Source organism: Triturus cristatus, chromosome 12, assembly GCF_964204655.1.
Source record: "Triturus cristatus chromosome 12, aTriCri1.1, whole genome shotgun sequence".
Lineage (NCBI taxonomy): Eukaryota > Metazoa > Chordata > Amphibia > Caudata > Salamandridae > Triturus > Triturus cristatus.
Genome location: NC_140595.1, coordinates 862,112,793 through 862,130,654, shown reverse-complemented (window position 1 = coordinate 862,130,654; position 17,862 = coordinate 862,112,793). Strand labels below are relative to the sequence as shown.

Here is a 17,862-nt window from a genome sequence, read left to right as displayed (position 1 = left end):
AAAAAAGCAATAAGTGTCATGTGTATATATATATACATACATAAACCACATAAGAGCGTATACATACGCAAATAAACTTTATATATAATTCAAAATAAACATATCAAGTGAAATACCATAGGATAGTATTGACACATAGGAAAGCATAGAGAAAAAAGAATCACTTTACTGACATATCCTTGTCGTTTTATAGTCCAAACTCTAGCCAATCAGGCGCAAGCACCCTCTAGAACCTTCTCCTCAGAGGCTCAGGCCCTCAGATTTTCTACCGCACGTCGTGTGAAGGGAGTCTCCCTGAGCTCTGCTCAGTCTTTGGTCTGGTTTGAGTTTTTCTCATCATGTCTTCAAGTAAGAAGTCTCTTTTCCGTCCCTGTTCCTCTTGTGGGAAGTTAAGACTTTTTTCTGAAGACCCTCACGAAAAATGTATGTATTGTCTTTACCCTGACCATAAGGTAGCCAACTGTAAAATTTGTAAAACTTTCTCTCAAAAGACTTTGAAGGACAGGGAGGGTCGCCTATTGTTGTGGCTTCAAAAACTGAAGGATACGGATAACCCCCTTTCTGAAGTGGAAAGTGTGGCCTCTGCTCGAACAGGAGTCTCCTCCAAGCGTAGTAGTGTTCAGGACTTGCCGTCTCCCTTTCTAAAAACGAAGAGACTTCACCTTGGAAAAGTGTCTGCAGGCCAAGTCTCTGTTACTACGCCAACGCCCCCGAGATCTAGCTCTCAGGCGTCTCTGACTCCGTCAGCGCATGTTTCTGGTCAAAAACGTGTAAAACCACCACTTCATCAACCTCGTCGACGACGATGTCGAGCAGATTTCCTGCGTCGTTGACGACGACTTCGTCGACGTTTTCACCATCGACAGTGGTGTGTGTTTCCCTAAAGACTGTCTCGTCGACGATTCCACTATCTTCTTCGTCGTCGACTAGGAAGATTGTGCTTCCGTCGACGTCTAAAGCTTCGTCGACGATAATAAAGAAGAAGTCATCGCCGCCGGCAGCATCATCGACGACGCCGTAGTCGTCGGCGGCCTCGTCGTCGACGACAGTCTCGTCTTCGCGAGCTTCGTCGACGGTCACTTCGTTGAAGGCAGCCTCGTTGACGACGGCCTCGTCGACGGCGACTTCGTCGACTATCTCCTCGACGACGGTGGTGTCAAATTTTGTAACTATGCCATTGGTGCCAATGTCTACACCAGCACCAGGGTCGGTGGACAACTCCTTGCTGCAACGTCGTCATGCTGTGCTGGACTCTGTCATGATGCCACCGGTCACTCGGCCACCTCATCAGCTATTCCCCTCGGGTGATGAGGAAGTTTCTGATTCTGATGAGGATGTTCAGTCCACTTTTCGGGATGCTCGTAGTCCTTCTGAGCTCCATATTAAGTGCCAAGATTTCGAGGAGGATGACTATTCGCAGGACTATTACTGTCAGGAGCAGGAGCAACACCACCCTGCACAAGTTCCTATGGCGCAGCTTCCTTTGTCGCTCATCTCCAACCTTCAATTTATGTTGGAAGATTACAATCGTCGCTTTCCGGCTTCCTCTCGTGGTTCTCCACGTGAAACGTCATCTGCCGTTCCGTCTACTCCTCTGTGTTGCCAACAATGCCGACACCATCCGCACCTGCATTGGTTCCCCCTGCAACAGATGAGGTTGTGGATAATCTGGATACGGAGGAGGGAGAGCTTCAAGATGACTCTATGGCTGACTTGGATGACTATTAAATCAATTCGCCCGTATCGCCTCCAACATCGCCAGTGAACTCACCACCTGTCGACATAACAGGATTCCATCAGCTGATGGAAAGGGCGGCTCAACGTTTTCACCTTCCCATGGTGGTTAGGGAAGAGGACTGCTTTCTGTACGACTTCAAGTCCCAGCCGCAGAAACAGGTACGGGCCGTGCCCATTATAGACTTTATCTGGAATGAAGGCATTAAGCTAAGATGCCTAACTCCATCCCGGAAGTGCTCCCGCGATTGGAGAAGAAGTTCAAGGCCCCGGACTCTTCTCCAGCTTGCTTAGTGTCTCAGCCTAAGCCAGACTCTGTGATCACCCAGGCGGACAACGTCGCTCCAAAAATCCCTCGTCTCCACTTTTGTCACCTCCGGATCGTGACGGCCGCCGCCTGGATGCCATTGGCAAGAAGTTTTCGACCATGGCTTCAACAACAGTCCGAGCAGCAAATTCTTTGGCCATCCTCGGTCGTTACGATCGACAAATGTGGTCGGACATGGCAACTTTCGTTAAGCTTATCCCAGAAGACTCTAGAGCGGACGCTCTAAAGATCCTGCAAGAGGGTGAGAGGGCATCCTCCGAAATCATCGACTGCTCCGTCGACATTGCCTCCACGGGTTTTCGTCAATTGGCTGGAGCGGCTGTTTTAAGAAGACAGGGTTGGCTTCGTTCCACCTCGTTCCGACAGGAGGTCCAGGCCAAGATTCTGGACATGCCTTATGACGGAGAATCTTTTTTCGTCCAACATGTGGAGGACGCTTTGCAAGCCATCAAGAAGGACAAGGAGATGGCTCGCTCCCTCGGCACTCTCCAGTTCCGGAAGCAGCCCTTTCGGGGTGCGCGCGGCCACGGCACCTCCTCTTCCTTTCGTGGGTCTTCTTCCCAGTACCGCTCCTACAACCAAGGACAACAACGTTCTTCCTCACAGCCGCAGCAGTCTTACAGGCAGCAGTCTGGCAAATCTTATAGAGGAAGGTCCAATTACAGGGGAAACACTTCCAAAAAACAATGACTGTGTACATCAAGTGTCCCCTCTCTCCAGTTTTTCCCTTTCTCCAGTTGGAGGACGAATCTCCCAGTTCTTTTCGAATTGGTCCTCAATCACTTCGGACCGTTGGGTTTTGGACATTATTTCAAGGGGCCATGCCTTAGAGTTTGTAAAGGTCCCCCCACACACCTCTCCATCCGGACCTCCTCCCGCTCACCTCAAATAACTTTTCAACCAAATCCAGATAATGCTCAAGAAAGGGGCCATCGAAGTGGTTCCGAAATCACAAAAGGGGTTGGGGTTCTATTCCCGTTTTTTCCTCATACTAAAGAAATCTGGGGAGTGGCGCCCCATCCTCGATCTAAGGTCTCTCAACAAATTTCTCAAGGACCGATCATTCCCCATGCTCACACTGAAGGACATCCTTCAATTCTTCTCTCAGGGCGATTTCATGACGACAATCGACCTTCAGGATGCTTACTTCCATGTGCCCATAATTCCACGCCACAGGAAATACTTACGTTTTCGTGTAGGCCACAGGGATTTCCAATTCAAGGTCTTGCCCTTCGGCCTCCGTTCAGCTCCTCGAGTCTTCACAAAGATCCTGGCCCCGGTGGTGGCCCATTTGAGACTAACGGGCATTCAAATATTCCTGTATTTGGACGATTGTCTCATCAAATCTCAGTCCTCCCACCAAGCGGACCTCGATACTCAGCGTTGTCTCACTCTGTTTCAGTCTCTGGGTTTGTCGATCAACGTGCAAAAGTCTCAGCTCACGCCAGCTCTGTACAAGAACTTTCTCGGCGCTACCATCGATTCGAGCAGGGCTATGGCCTTTGCCTCTGCAGAGCGGCAAACACGAATTCGACATCTCGCAAGCTCCATTGCAACAAAGCAGTCAGTTTCAGTACGCATATTAAAGTCCTTTCTGGGGATGGCGTCCTCCTGCATCGCTTTGATCCCACATTGCAGACTGAGGAGTCGTACCATTCAGGAGGAATTGGACAAGCAGTGGCGTCAGGTCTCTGGTTCCTTCAACGACCAGCTCGTGGTGACAGCTCGCATGGCTCAGGCGCTGCATTGGTGCACTCGTTCTTCCAACATCGCAGCGGGAACATCTTTTCTGGCGACAGCCCCAGAGCTCGTTCTTACCACGGATGCATCCATGGAAGGATGGGGCGGACATCTTAAAGATTTGTCCGTCAAAGGCAAGTGGACAATGGTTCAGCGTTCCTGGCACATCAACAGATTGGAGCTGATGGCCATTTTCCTGGCGTTGAAATCCTTCCGCCTCCAGCTCCAGGGGGAGTCAGTCCTTATTCAGACTGACAACACCACCAGCATGCACTACCTGAACAAGCAGGGCGGGACAAGATCTCCGCTGCTTTCTCGACTGGCTCAGAGGATTTGGAGTTGGGCCATAATCCATCGGATTACGCTCCTGGCAGTTCACCTGCCCGGCATTTCCAATATTCTAGCGGATGCACTCAGTCGGTCAACGTCATCGGCCCATGAGTGGGAATTGCACCAGCCGACTCTAGACTTCGTCTTCGGCCTTTGGGGTCGCCCGACTATCGACCTTTTTGCAACCCCAGAGAACAGCAAATGCCAGTCCTACGCAAGCTGGTTTCCCCACAAAGGGTCGTGCGGAAATTCCCTTGCGATAAATTGGTGCAGGATATTTGCGTACGCTTTTCCGCCGATCCCTCTGATTCCTCGAGTGTTGTGGAAGATGCGGCAACAACCGTGCCATGTGCTCCTCATAGCTTCACGGTGGCCTTGGCAGGCATGGTTCTCGGAGTTGCTCCTCCTCTCCCAATGCGAACCCATCCTACTTCACCCGAGGCCGGATCTTCTAACAATGAACGACGGTCGGATATGTCATCCGAATCCCAGTTTACTCAGCTTGTCGGCTTGGAACCTGAGCACCTTGAATTTTCTCATTTGAACATTCCACCAGCCTGCAGGGAGGTGTTAGCTTTGGCAAGGGCGCCCTCCACAGTGAAGACTTATAAGCTAAAGTGGAAGCGATTTTGTCTTTGGTGTGCGTCGGTACACATCCATCCAGTGCACGCCTCCCCGGAACACATTCTGCCGTTCTTCCTGCAGTTGGCGCAGTCTGGACTGTCGCACTCTACCTTTAAAGGTCTTTCTAGCGGCAATATCTCGCTTTCGTCAGGACGGCTCGTCCTCTCTCTATTCATCTAGAGTAATACAGCAATTTTTCAAGGGTCTCTTCCGAATGTTCCCGCCCATTCGACGTCCTCCACCCACGTGGCGGCTTAACATCGTATTGGCTCAGCTCATGAAGGCGCCCTTTGAGCCAATCCATTCGGCGGATTTCAAATTCTTAAAATGGAAAGTGGCCCTCCTCCTTGCACTGACTTCATCCCGCAGAGTAAGTGACATTCACGCCTTTACAATACAACCTCCGTTTCTTCAATTTAGATCGGACTGTGTAATTCTCCGCACTAATCCTGCTTTCAAGCCTAAAGTGCCATCCGATTTCCATCTCAATGAACCAGTAATCTTGAAGACCTTTTTCCCGCATCCGCAGTCTCCAGCGGAACAGAGTCTACACTCTTTGGACTTAAAGAGGTGCCTTAAGTTCTACATCAGCAGAACACAATCCTTTTGCAAGTCGGATCAGCTGTTTGTGGCCTACGGACGCACTTGTAAAGGACAGTCGGTTACCAAGCCCACGATTGCACGTTGGGTTTTTTCAGCAATCTCCTTTTGCCATCAAAAGGCTGGCAAGCCTCTTTCTTCTGGAGTAAGGGCTCATTCTACGAGAGCAATGTCATCTTCCACTGCCCTGTTCGCTGGTGTACCCATCCATCAGATTTGCCGGGCAGCTACGTGGTCCAGCAGTCACACGTTCACGAAGCACTACTGCCTGGAGTCGATTAATGAAGCGGACACGGCTGTGGGACAAACAGTTCTGCGGAATCTGTTTAAATAAGATGAGCCTCTGCTACTTCCCTCCTCCTTGGGTATTGTCAATTGCGTATTAAATACATTATCATTGTATTTCATGCAATATTAATACGGTATTGTCAGCCGGTTGCTGCTTACTGCTCACTATTCTATTCAAGCATGTGAATCTATGAAAGACACCCCAATACTGGAGAAGAACAAATGTTACTTACCTGTAAACTGTGGTTCTCCAGTATTGGTGTCTTTCATAGATTCACATGCGACCCACCCTCCTCCCCTCAGAGGCTCTCTTCTCCTCATCGGACTATTGGTCACTCCTGTGCTACGAAAATCTGAGGGCCTGAGCCTCTGAGGAGAAGGTTCTAGAGGGTGCTTGCGCCTGATTGGCTAGAGTTTGGACTATAAAACGACAAGGATATGTCAGTAAAGTGATTCTTTTTTCTCTATGCTTTCCTATGTGTCAATACTATCCTATGGTATTTTCACTTGATATGTTATTTTGAATTATATATAAAGTTTATTTGCATATGTATATGCTCTTATGTGGTTTATGGATGTATATATATATACATGACACTTATTGCTTTTTTATATACCGTGGGACTCCCACTTCGACGACGGGGAATATTCAAGCATGTGAATCTATGAAAGACACCAATACTGGAGAACCACAGTTTGCAGGTAAGTAACATTTGTTCTTCTAAAAACCAGGGTAGGCAATGACTGATCTACTGTTGCAGTTATGATCAATAAACGTATAATTGTCTGAAACATGGAGTTTGGCGCCTGGAATCCCAGGCCCTCAAGCTTTCCCAATGCACTAAACTGTTAACGTGGATGGAAGCTGACTACGTTCGTCACTGCAGCTCCAGATGGTCTTCTGGAGAACACTGCCTTTGTCAGTGATGGGCCGAGTGGTGTTACTTAAGATGGTGGCGTTCCCTCTGCTTTTGTATTATTTTGCATACCTGCCCCTTATGTCACCACATTTTTCTTTCGATCACTAGAGGGGCTGATACATGACTTTATCTGGAACAAATCTTGATTCTGAGTAGTGTTAGGCAAACTATACCAGCCAACCGCGGCCGTCTGGAGGTACCCAACTTTGAACAATATTACTTAGCTGTGCAATTGCAGTCGGTGTTGTGTTGGCTTGTTGCAACTAATTTAGCTGACACAGCCACGACATTGCCTGCCTGGAGTCACTCCGACCTACTACAATTTTTCCATCCATGCGCTCGGCCCTTTTTGCCACAGTTCCTGCTTGTTCATGCTGCTCACTGTTGTTACAGGCGGTGTTTATCCATTATGTGCTGCACCACTCCATATGCCTCAGCATTGCCAATATTAGGCACACCGCGAGGTGACAGGTTCACAATTAGAGCAGAGCTTGTGGAGTGGGAGGCAGCTGGCGTTCAGACGATCGACGACCTTTATAGAGATGGTACCCTCTTACCCTATGACATCCTGGTGACAGACCGTGGATTCCATCCAGGACAGTTTTTATTTCATGCCTCACTCGTAAGAGCACTGAGCAACAGTTGAGGTGACATGACCAACGAACCACCCATGCATCTCACCATACTATATCTACATATTCTAAGGCGAGAAAACACCTAATCTGCTGACTGGAAAAATCACACACATCGCTTACTCTTGTGCAGTTGCATGGCAGGTGGGAGACTGACATGGGCTGCCCCCACACTGATAAAGAGTGGTAGGTGGTGCTAGAAAGCCCTGTCAGCATCCCTCGGAATGCTAGATTCTGCCTGATACAACTCTGTCTTACACAAAGCCTATCTTACCACAGAGAAAATAAATAATTTGTGCACAGCCCCTGGCAGCTGGTAAATGCTGATCTATTGCTTATGTTGTGTGGCTACCTCCAACGTGCGCTCTACTGGATAGCAGTACAGGAGCGTTTGATGCATTACACAGAGCGGGACATTACTTTTACGTGGTAGGTCTGTATTTTGGGGAGGTACCGTAGGGGTAAGAAACACAAGACCTGTCCCGTTTTTTCGATCGGGGACAGATCCTGCAGAGCACACAGGCTAGTCACACCGAGTTAGCCGCAATTGCTCAGGGGGGCAGCAGATGTCACTGCTAGGGGAACCTATTCATACTCGCTAATGCATGCAAATGATATGCAGCAGTGGGTGGGTGCGACCAACCAATTAGTGGGTGGGGGGGAGACAGGTGGTCATCTCCCCTTTCTCCTTTTCCTCCCTCTCCCTTTTTTCTCCACTGGTAGCCATATGCAATGTGCATGTTGTAAATGTTATGTTTGTTTTTTAGTAAAACTGTTTATCTCTGTAATTGATACATGTTCTATACTACAGCATCTGACGATGTTCACTAACAGCGACTATTGTACACATGTTAGCAAGGAACTGTCCAACCTCTTGTCATGTTGTAGCAGGCAATATAATGTAACCGTGAACATGTAATATAATCAGCGACTTGGATTTTCACAGCTATGCTCGTAAGTAATGCCTGTGTGAATTGTAACTTGAAACAACTATCTTGAAAATACAATAAAACAGATTTAAACAAAAAGAAATGGAGTAGCATCACTCATCCTACCTCTTTCCATGTGCTTAATGCACATAATAACCCTGCACACCATCAGACTATTCAGAAGTGATGGGTTTTATAAATAGGGCAGAATACCAAGATTAATCCGAAACCTGTACAAAGAGCATTGACTAAGCCGGCGAAGGCTGCAAAACGTGTTGCTTGTGCTTTTAATGTCAAATATGGATGGCGGTACGTGAATGTTTTGACAAGGAATGAATTTCGTACTCTTGAACTGGATTTATCTGATTTGAAGCTAATAAAAGCGAAGAAACTGCCAAAACGGAGTAAGGTGAGATACATTTTCAGGTATGGTTTTCAGTGAATAGTAAACTGAACACGGTGCGTCAGCACATTGTATATTTTGCTTCAAGTTGGAATAGGCACATGCAGCTTTGTCGATTCACTTCAAGTGTGTCGGAGATTTTTAAGTTACCACTATAAAGCTCTACAGATGCCTCGTCGCATGCAGGGACCCCAGCTAATTCGACATTACCAGTTTTGCCAGTGCATATCTAGTTTTCCGGGAGTCTCCTGCTGATGCTTCCGCTGCTGTTCTACAGCTTATGTTGACTGACGAGAACTTACAGGAAAAAGGCAACTGGTCACACATACGGAGCCAGTCCCAGATACTGTACCTGTGTGCTGCTGTTTATCTTCCATACCAGAGCAGTTAATGACTGCATGGCATCTGAACACTTGGGTCCAATGTAAAGAGAAGTCAGTGGCCACACTAACCAGTAGGTTGAATATGTGACCCCATATATTATAAAATTCGCTTCCTCCTCGTTCCCCCCCAGCCTCTGTTTTTTCTTTCATATCTCTCTTTAGCTCTGTTTTTTTCATCTATTTTGACCCTTTGAGCATTGGTAACCTTGAAATAACTATTGTTGCAGATGAAATCAGTGAAGATGTACCTGGCACCATTGAGAGGAAATAGGAGGGGTGCACAGATCGAAGATGGAGAGAAGTATTCAACCAGGAAAAAAGTTCAGCAGTGTGAAGGCCTTAATGAGAAGGGTAAGAAGGTTAAAGAGAAGGCAAGTTCGGCCCTGGATTGTGAGGACAGCATGTACCCCGTGGACGGCAACAAAGGGGAGCACCCTTCTGCCAGCGATCGTGTACACACTGTGGACAAGGTGAAGAGTATCAAAAAGGAGAAACCGTCAGCCCGGGATTGCATGGACCAAGAGAATTGTGTGAGGCCCCGCAAAGGGGCAGAACCATCTGCCAAAGAGAGTGATGTCATTGTGGACAAAGAGGTAATTAAACTGGGAGGTGCTCAGCATGCCATAGTCTGGGATGAGCCAGCTAATGAAAAATCCAAGAACTCCACTGAGCCTCGAAAGATGGAAGTTGAGAGGTCATCAACTTCCCAGCTTCAGCAGGATTCAGACCACATTGTGAAAACAGAAGAAGGCAAGAAGCAATCTCTCAAGGATTGCGGAGTCATCACGGATATTACAGATGGTAACAGATGGAAGGATTGTGAAAACCATATGGAGCAGGTGAAAAGCTTTAAAGAAGAGAATCCTTCATCCTTAGATTTTGATGGCATCATGGACCCTGAGAGGGGCAGCAATGAGGGGAAGCATTCTGACAGATTTTTGGATGACAACGTGGACATAGTGAAGGTTGAAGTAGGGGATGCCACATCTGTCTTAGACACTCCGCACTCCATGGGCTGGCTTAGTGGAGAAGACGGGGGAGAGACAGCTGCTGAGAAAAGCAACGACTTCACTGAATTGTCTTCCCAGGTTTCGAGTCTCCTTGCAAATGTTGAAAAAGGCGAAGATCAGTTTCCCAGGGATTATCCACATTCTTCACTATATGTGCAAAATGAAAATCAGGAAGAAACCCCTAAGAAAACACCACAGGGCGTAATCAAACAGATAATGTTTAGACCTGATGAAGACGATCCATTGCCCAATGATCCCCAGCACTGTGCAGAAGGACGGCGGCTTGAAAGTTCAGTCGCAGGTAAGCAATAAATGCTAGTGTATAACGTGATACAAAGCACAGTTCTCACCTGTTTAAGAAAGCACCACTCTGATACTGTGCGATGCAGAACAAGTGTAGGTTTACAAGCCCCTCCTCCCCATCTGCCCTAGAGACAGAACTTGGCTGACACAGAATGATGTGGGGACAGGATTTGGGGTTTGTGTTTGACCTCATTTTCCAGTCCTATGAGTGCCAGTCTCTCTACCTTCAATTCTGTGCTATGCCAAAACAGGTTTTTATTATCATTCCTAGTCGAAAGCATTGTTATTGGCTTGTTAAAAAACTATACATTTGTTCAAGTGCTGAGCGACTAGACAACTTTATTGTATTCTATTGCAACATTTATAAAACGCCTACCCTCCCTATATGGAACAGTGATGTGTGTCATATACATGTGAAAGGGCCAAATGTTGTTCCCTCTCAGTGCTTTGAACTAAGCTCTCTTGATTTATATGCCTTCCCTTCCTTAATTCCCCCCTCCCTTCCTCTTGTCATTCCTCGCACAGTCATGATCTCCCTACAGCACTTTAAAGTGGAAGCTTGATAGTGGCAGGCGCTATAGAAACATAACCCATCATAGTGCTAATGAAAGCCAGATACTAATTAAGTGACTTGAAGAAAGTTCTCAGTTCAAGCAGGAGTGAGGCGTATGCAAACTGTGCAAATTGAAGCACATTCTGGCAGATCCAGACTGGAAGGTGGTATCACTGCAGCTGAAAGTTGTGAGGTTTTGAATTTCTTTCCTTGTAACACATATTGATATCAAACTTCATGGTGCAATGAGGAGACAAAAGGGGCTGAGGGAGCAGGAGATGCTGCCATTGAGATGGGTCCTCGAAGTGCTGTTGGTAGGGGGAGCACTGCGGTTGTTCATGTCCCCGATACCCTCTTCTTTACTTGTGCACAGGTGAATTTCTTGCTGCTAATATATCGGAGCCAAACCAAAGATAATCTCTTGTATAAGCACCCACTGTTCACTGTGAATTGAGAGAGAGGTCAGTAAGAGATAATCTCAAGTTACAGCCATGGAAGAGCCATCTAGTACATATCGTTTGGGACCCACCTTGCCACAGAGTTTTGAACCACTGATAACTTGGCATAGGGTCAGTTCTGTGGGGCCTGTGGAGCTCGAGAATATCTAGGCAATCCTGTGACAAATACTGCCTGTCCCCGGAATGACAGCGGCCAGATAGTACTGCAATCTCAATGAATTGTAAAGTATCTCCTTTCAAGTTTTGTCTTTTCAGTGGGTAATAAAGTCAGACAGTCAGTGCTTGGAGGGTGGTGTGCGCTAGACCGTCTAATTTCATTTGGCGCACGTATCTCTTATAATAAATATAATGTCCAGAAAGTGTGACCTCTTTTATAATAGAGAAAATACCTTATTTAGATTAATAAAAATGTGTAGTAACTTATGGAAGTTTGTTTGCATTAATTCTTCATACTCTGTTAAGATTCTTCCAATGTCAGGTTTATGTTCATGAGATGCTGTGCACACTGGTCACAAGGATGCAGTCGTGTGAGGGGACTTTTAGACTAGCACGTAGCACAAAAGCTCACAGTTCAGTCTTTCTAGGTTTCATAGAGGGTGTTAAATTGTTCAACTGGCCGCTGATGGGGATCCTGTGACTCGTGCACTGGTTTTGCGAGCCTGTGGTTACTTCTTTTCTCCAACGAAGAGTAAAACTGGCTGCATTATGCAGTCTGGGGACTCATTGGATCTGTCAGATGCATCTTCACATGGACTTGGCATCGCTGGGCTCAGTCTGTGGGTTGCAGGAGGTTTCACATCTAGATATGGATGGGTATGTTGGTTCTGAGGCTTAGATGGCTTCACACACCAGTCAGCACCATGCTAGGGGTGAATGATGTGGCTGAGTATTACACTAGAAGATCCAGGGCCATCAAGCAGAGTTTACATCAAAGGATGGTATTGTGCAGCACTACTGCTGATGCTCACAGGCCCCATGCTCAAGTCAGAACCGCAGCAGGGGGAATGATAAGGCTAAGCACCAACCGGCTGCAAAACAGAAAGTGGAAATACTGAAAAGTGATGCGAGAGAGCGCGGGCAACATGCTCTTCCTTGATCTGCATGTTTCAGGGTCCACTTGGTGGTATAATATGGGCTGAGCAGAGGTTGAAAGACTCTGCTATAGGTCGTTTCTGTGCTTAGCTTGATAGTCCATTTGTGGGTGCGACTAAAGTCTGTGAAAAAATGCAGAAACAGATACATCAGCGGTGCCCTGCTTGGTGATTTGACAAGCCACACTAACTCAATAATCCTGCCATTTGTAACCTCTCAAACATCACTGTCAACACCCAGAAACTTTGAGGGGGCAGCAGCTACAGTCCTGCCTCATGCTACACAATATGCCCCCCATAGATGAATCCTCTTGCTAGATTCACTGTCACAACCTCTTATACACAGGGCTTTCAGACAGTTGTCATGACACCATCACTCTTCAGCATCTGCCAGAAATCTTTGACTTACACAGACTTGAGGTTTTGTCAGGCACTTAAAGTCTCTTATGGAAATGCTGCAAAAAGTAGAAGAAAAGGACTGGAGCCTCATGGTCCACACACACACACCCATCCACGCTTCCTACTTTGGTTCCGTAACACTAGAGATATTGTATGGTGTTGTACTGGAAATGCATTAATATCATGCCTCAAACGGATGACAAGCTGACAAGGTTTGCGGTCTGGCAGCATGCTACTTTTTTTTTTGGATAAACTTTTTATTGGTTTTCTTAGAGCATAAAGAACAATCTGTGACATAGCATAGCTTGAGAATCATTACATCAGTATACATAATATCAGTCCACATCAAAAACAGCACGACCATCAGTGTCAGGTATAGTATCTCTACTGGAAGTATAAGCACTCCAGCCAGGACCACAACGGCGACCCTCCATCTCCCAGTCCATCCCCTCGTTATGCCTATTCACTAAGTTCTGAATCAGAGTTGTCCCTCGGGGGCTCGCAAATGTCTCCTCGGTAGCTATTCCATGCCCCCCATATCTGTGCCCATTTCTTGGGGCATCCCCTATGGATATACACTGCCTTTTCAGCCACCATGATGGAATCCATGTCTCTACACCACTGGGGGAGGGTAGGGGACTGACTGGACCCCCATTTCTGCGCTATGTTTCGTTTTGCAACCATCATGCCTATTGTTACCCATGTTTGCAGTGCGCGGTTTAGATCAGTGGAGTCCCATATATTGAGGAGACACCTCCTGGGCTCCGGAAGCGTCGTAATGTGTGTTACCTGCGAAAGTGTACGCATGACCGCCTTCCAGTATTGACTGATTATGGGGCATATCCACAGGGTATGAAAGAGGGTCCCCTCCTGCCCGCACCGCCGAAGACAGAGGGGTGAGTCTGTCTGCTTGAGGTTATAGAGGAGAGTTCGGGTATAGTACGTGCGGTGTAGTATTTTCAGCTGTATGAGCTTGAGTGTGGATGGTATCGCCACCTCCCTGGGGGAAGCTATGCCCCCCTGCCATTCCGTCTCGTCACAGTCACCGATCTCTCCCTCCCATCTCGCTTTCAGGACCAGCAAAGGGTCCGGCTGATTGTTTATGATTTTATGATATGTCAGGGATATGGCCCGCTTGGTAAGGTGGTCCGTGAGGAGTCTATCCTTCAAGGGCAAGGCCTCCGCCAGTCGAGTGCCCGGCGCTATCTGCGCCATGAGCGCATGTCTGACTTGGAGGTATCTGAATCTTTCGGCCTCATCCATGTCATACTCAGTCTGCAACTGCTCGAAGGGTATCATATCTCCCTCCCGCCAGAGGTCCCCCACTCGCGAGATCCCTATCAGGTCCCACTGTCGAAATCCTTTAGTATTGTGCAGTCTACCCAGCCTCTGCACGTCCCACAGCGGCATGGCCTGTGTTATCTTTCCATCCCAGCCCAGGTGCTTCTGCGCCTCATGCCATATCTGCACAGTGTGCGCCGTCGTGCCTGTCAGGGTGTGTCGCTTAGTTTTGTTATATAATGCCCCCATGACGCCGCCCTCGCCCAGCAGATGCCTGTCCATACGGTATGCTGGATCATCACCTGGCGCGTGCAGCCATTGGTTTACCACCGCTAGCTGCGAGGCCCAGTAGTAAAGTTTGATATCTGGGATGGCAATGCCGCCGTCATAGCAGCCTTTCGATAGTTTACGCATCGCTATTCGTGGTGTCTTGCCCTCCCATAATAAGCTGGTAACCTCAGCATTTATTGCTGCGAAATACGCGTGGGAGACCAGAAAGGGCGTATTTTGTAGGGCATACAGGAAACGGGGGAGAGCCATCATTTTGAAAAGGGCCGCTCTTCCCAACAGTGTACGCGGCAGGGACCGCCAATGCCTGACATCACAGCGAAGCCGCATAAGGGGCTGCGCGAGGTTCTTTGCGACGAATTGTGCCCTGTCGGTGGTGACATAGATCCCCAGATATTTGAAACCATCTCCCGCCATCTGCATCCCACATTCCTGTGGAAGCCGCGGCGGGGGGCCCCGGAGCACATAGAGACACGATTTGTCCCAGTTAATGGTATACCCGGACACTCGGCCATAGGACGTGCAAACGTCCAGGAGACAGTTAATGGAGCTCGCCGGCGACGCCAGGTAGAGCAGGATATCGTCCGCGTAGAGGGATATGCGATCCTCCCAGCCCCTTGCCCATTTGAGACCACGGATAGCCTGGTCCTGCCGAATCCAGGCCACTAACGGCTCCAGCACCAGCGCGAAAAGAAGCGGCGAGAGGGGGCACCCCTGCCGCGTTCCACGTCCCAACGGAAAAGTGGTCGATACGTGGCCGTTCACTACGACCTGCGCCAAGGGGCGTGTGTAGAGTAATTGGACCCATGCACAGAACTTGGGACCGAACCCCACATGTTGAAGAACAGCAAAAAGAAAGGGCCATTCCACGAGGTCAAACGCCAGTTTGGCATCAAGTGACAGAATAACAGCCTCTTCTTCAATAGTGTGCTGACGCGCCAGGACCCCGTGGAGACGCCGCAGATTCAGGGCGGTGTTCCTGTTGGGCATGAAGCTAGATTGATACGGATGAATTATGGTGGCAAGATATACCTGTAACCTGGTGGCCAACACTTTTGCCAAGATCTTTGCTTCCGCATTGATCAAGGAGATAGGCCTGTAGGAGGTACACTCGTGCTGGTGTTTTTGGGGTTTGTGGATAGTCACTATCATGGCCAACCTCTGGTCCCGCGGCAGGGCCCCCCTCTCCAGGCTGTCCGTGTACATATTCAACAAGTGGGGCACAATCTGCGGCGCTGCCTTTTTATAAAATTCTACAGGCAGGCCATTCGGCCCCATTGCTTTCCCGGAGTGTAGCGCAGCGATCGCTGCTGTTAGCTCCTCAGGGGTCAGGTCATTTTCTAGGGCAGCCACCGCCGTAGGGGCCATGGCCGGCATATATATGTCCCGGAGGAAGGCCAAGTTGTCGTCCACGGTATTCGTGGCTTTCGGGGTATAAATTCCGCTAAAGTGCAACGCAAATGCCTCCGCTATCTGCTGCGGCTCTGTCGTAGACTCGCCTTCAGCCAGTTGGATCTGCGCCACCCATCTACCGGCCCGTTCCCTGCGATCTAGCCATGCTAACAATTTACCCGCTTTATCGCCCAATTCGTAGACAGTGTGCCGAGTGTCTTTGAGCCTGGTGTGCGCCATCCCCCAGACATATGATTTATATTCCTGCTGCGCCAGATGCATCTGATGCGTCGTGTGTTCATCGATCTGCAGCACATGCGCGGCTTCCGCCCGTGACACCTTCTGTTCCAGCCCCTCAACCTCCTTTTTCTGGGATTTTTTGTGATCTGCTACTAGCGAGATAGCCTGCCCCCTTAGGACCGTTTTATAGGCCTCCCACAACGTCGTCGGGGATGAAACCGTGTTTTTGTTTTCTGCAAAGTATTGTTTCGTTGTCAAGAGAAGCCCTTTGGCGATTTTCGGGACCTTGAGATACCCAGGAGACAGTGGGAAGACCCTACGCCCCCGAGGGGCCACCGCTGTGTATGTGAGGAGGACAGGAGAGTGATCAGATATGCCTCTAGGGAGGTGCGTCACCTCCGCACCCCCTCCCGTCCCGGACACTAGTGTGAAAATGTAGTCCAGTCGAGAAAGGCTGTTGTGTACCCCGGAGTGGAATGTATACTGTCTATGAGCGGGGTGGCGAGGTCTCCATACATCTACGAGCCCAGGCGCCTCTGTGAACTCCTGCAACTGAAGGCTGGCCGCATTGGGCCCCCTAGAGGGCTGCCTATGTAGAGACGTGTCCATGGTGGCATTGAAGTCGCCCCCTATTATTAAGTCGCCATGTGGAAGGGAGAGGAGGAACTCCCCCAGCTCACGCAAAGCGGTTTGATGCAATGTGGGAGGGATGTAGACTGCCACTATGTTGTATGTCTCCCCTTCCCATTGGCAGGTGATTGCCGCAAAACATCCCTGGTCGTCCTTCCGGGAGTCAGTGACTATCAGCGGGAAGCGCTTGTTCACCAATATCCCCACTCCCCGCGAACCCTTGGTGAAGTCGGAATGTACTACCATTTTGTATCCCCACCTATCTAGGGCTTTGCTGGACGAGCCTGTCAAATGCGATTCTTGGAGCAGTGCAACTGCCGGACCTCTGTGCTTGATATGCTGCAGTACCAGCCCACGTTTAATTTTATCGCCCAGCCCATTGACATTCCAGGACAGCACCGTGAGGCGTGAGGCGGGCGCCAGGGGAAGATGTACACTTACACCTGATTCAGCCATTGGGGTCCATCATCACAACCCATCCGCCCCTACCGCCCTGGATCCGCCCAAGGTATATGTCGCCCTAATCGCTGCAGCGCTGTGGGTGCCATACAGTAGTGTCCTATGCGTCACAACAACACTTCCAAGTAAACCAATAGTAACTTTTGCAAACTGTGACCCCCCCCCCCCCCCCCCCCCCGCCACCCCCCTCCTTGCTTCCCTGCCCGGCGGATTTTGAACTACCCGCCACCCCAACTCAGCAGAGTGCTTGATTCCCATAAATGTATACTTGCGTAGGGGGAAAAGAGTCTCTACATGCCGCTCTGCCATCGCCGAGCCATAACACTATTCATTGCAAGAGTCTGAGAGTCCAAAAATCTATGAGTCTTATATACCCCAGCGCGGGCCGAGCCACACACCGGACCAGCAGCAGCATCTCGTGTAGCTGAAGCCCATGCACCTGCCATCCCTCTTCAGTCCGCCGCGTGGATGTCCTGCGTCAGTGCCGCGTCCTCTAGTTCCGGACTGTTGTCACCGGAGGGCAACGCTGTCTGCGGCCGCAACCCGCAACCCGCGTGCCGGATCTGCACGCCGAACATCGCGTGCTGGTCTCCAGCCTTCCAGCCAGTCAGAGGCCTCTTCGGCGTTTTGAAGAACACGTTTTCCCCTCCGCTTCAACGCGTAATTTCGCGGGGTATAGCATGGCGTATTTGAGTTCACGACTACCCAGCTCCCTTTTCACATTCAGGAAGTCTTTACGCTGCTTGGTCACCGCAGCCGTGTAGTCTGGGTACAGAGTGATAGTACAGTTATCCAACCTTAGTGGGGGGGCAACTCGAGCCCGCTGCAGGATAGCGTCCCGATCTCG

The 17,862-nt window shown here is 49.2% G+C and overlaps 1 protein-coding gene across 3 annotated transcripts in view; it reads left to right on the top strand.

Moving 5' to 3' along the window:
- Positions 1 to 17,862, top strand: part of LOC146783128 (uncharacterized) — a 389,572-nt gene that overhangs the window by 74,373 nt on the left and 297,337 nt on the right. For all 3 annotated transcript variants that reach the window (XM_085639291.1, XM_085639289.1, XM_085639290.1), the window contains one exon: positions 9,139 to 10,222. In XM_085639291.1, coding sequence (XP_085495417.1) covers positions 9,139 to 10,222 — 1,084 coding nt within the window. The remainder of the gene's footprint in view (positions 1 to 9,138; positions 10,223 to 17,862) is intronic.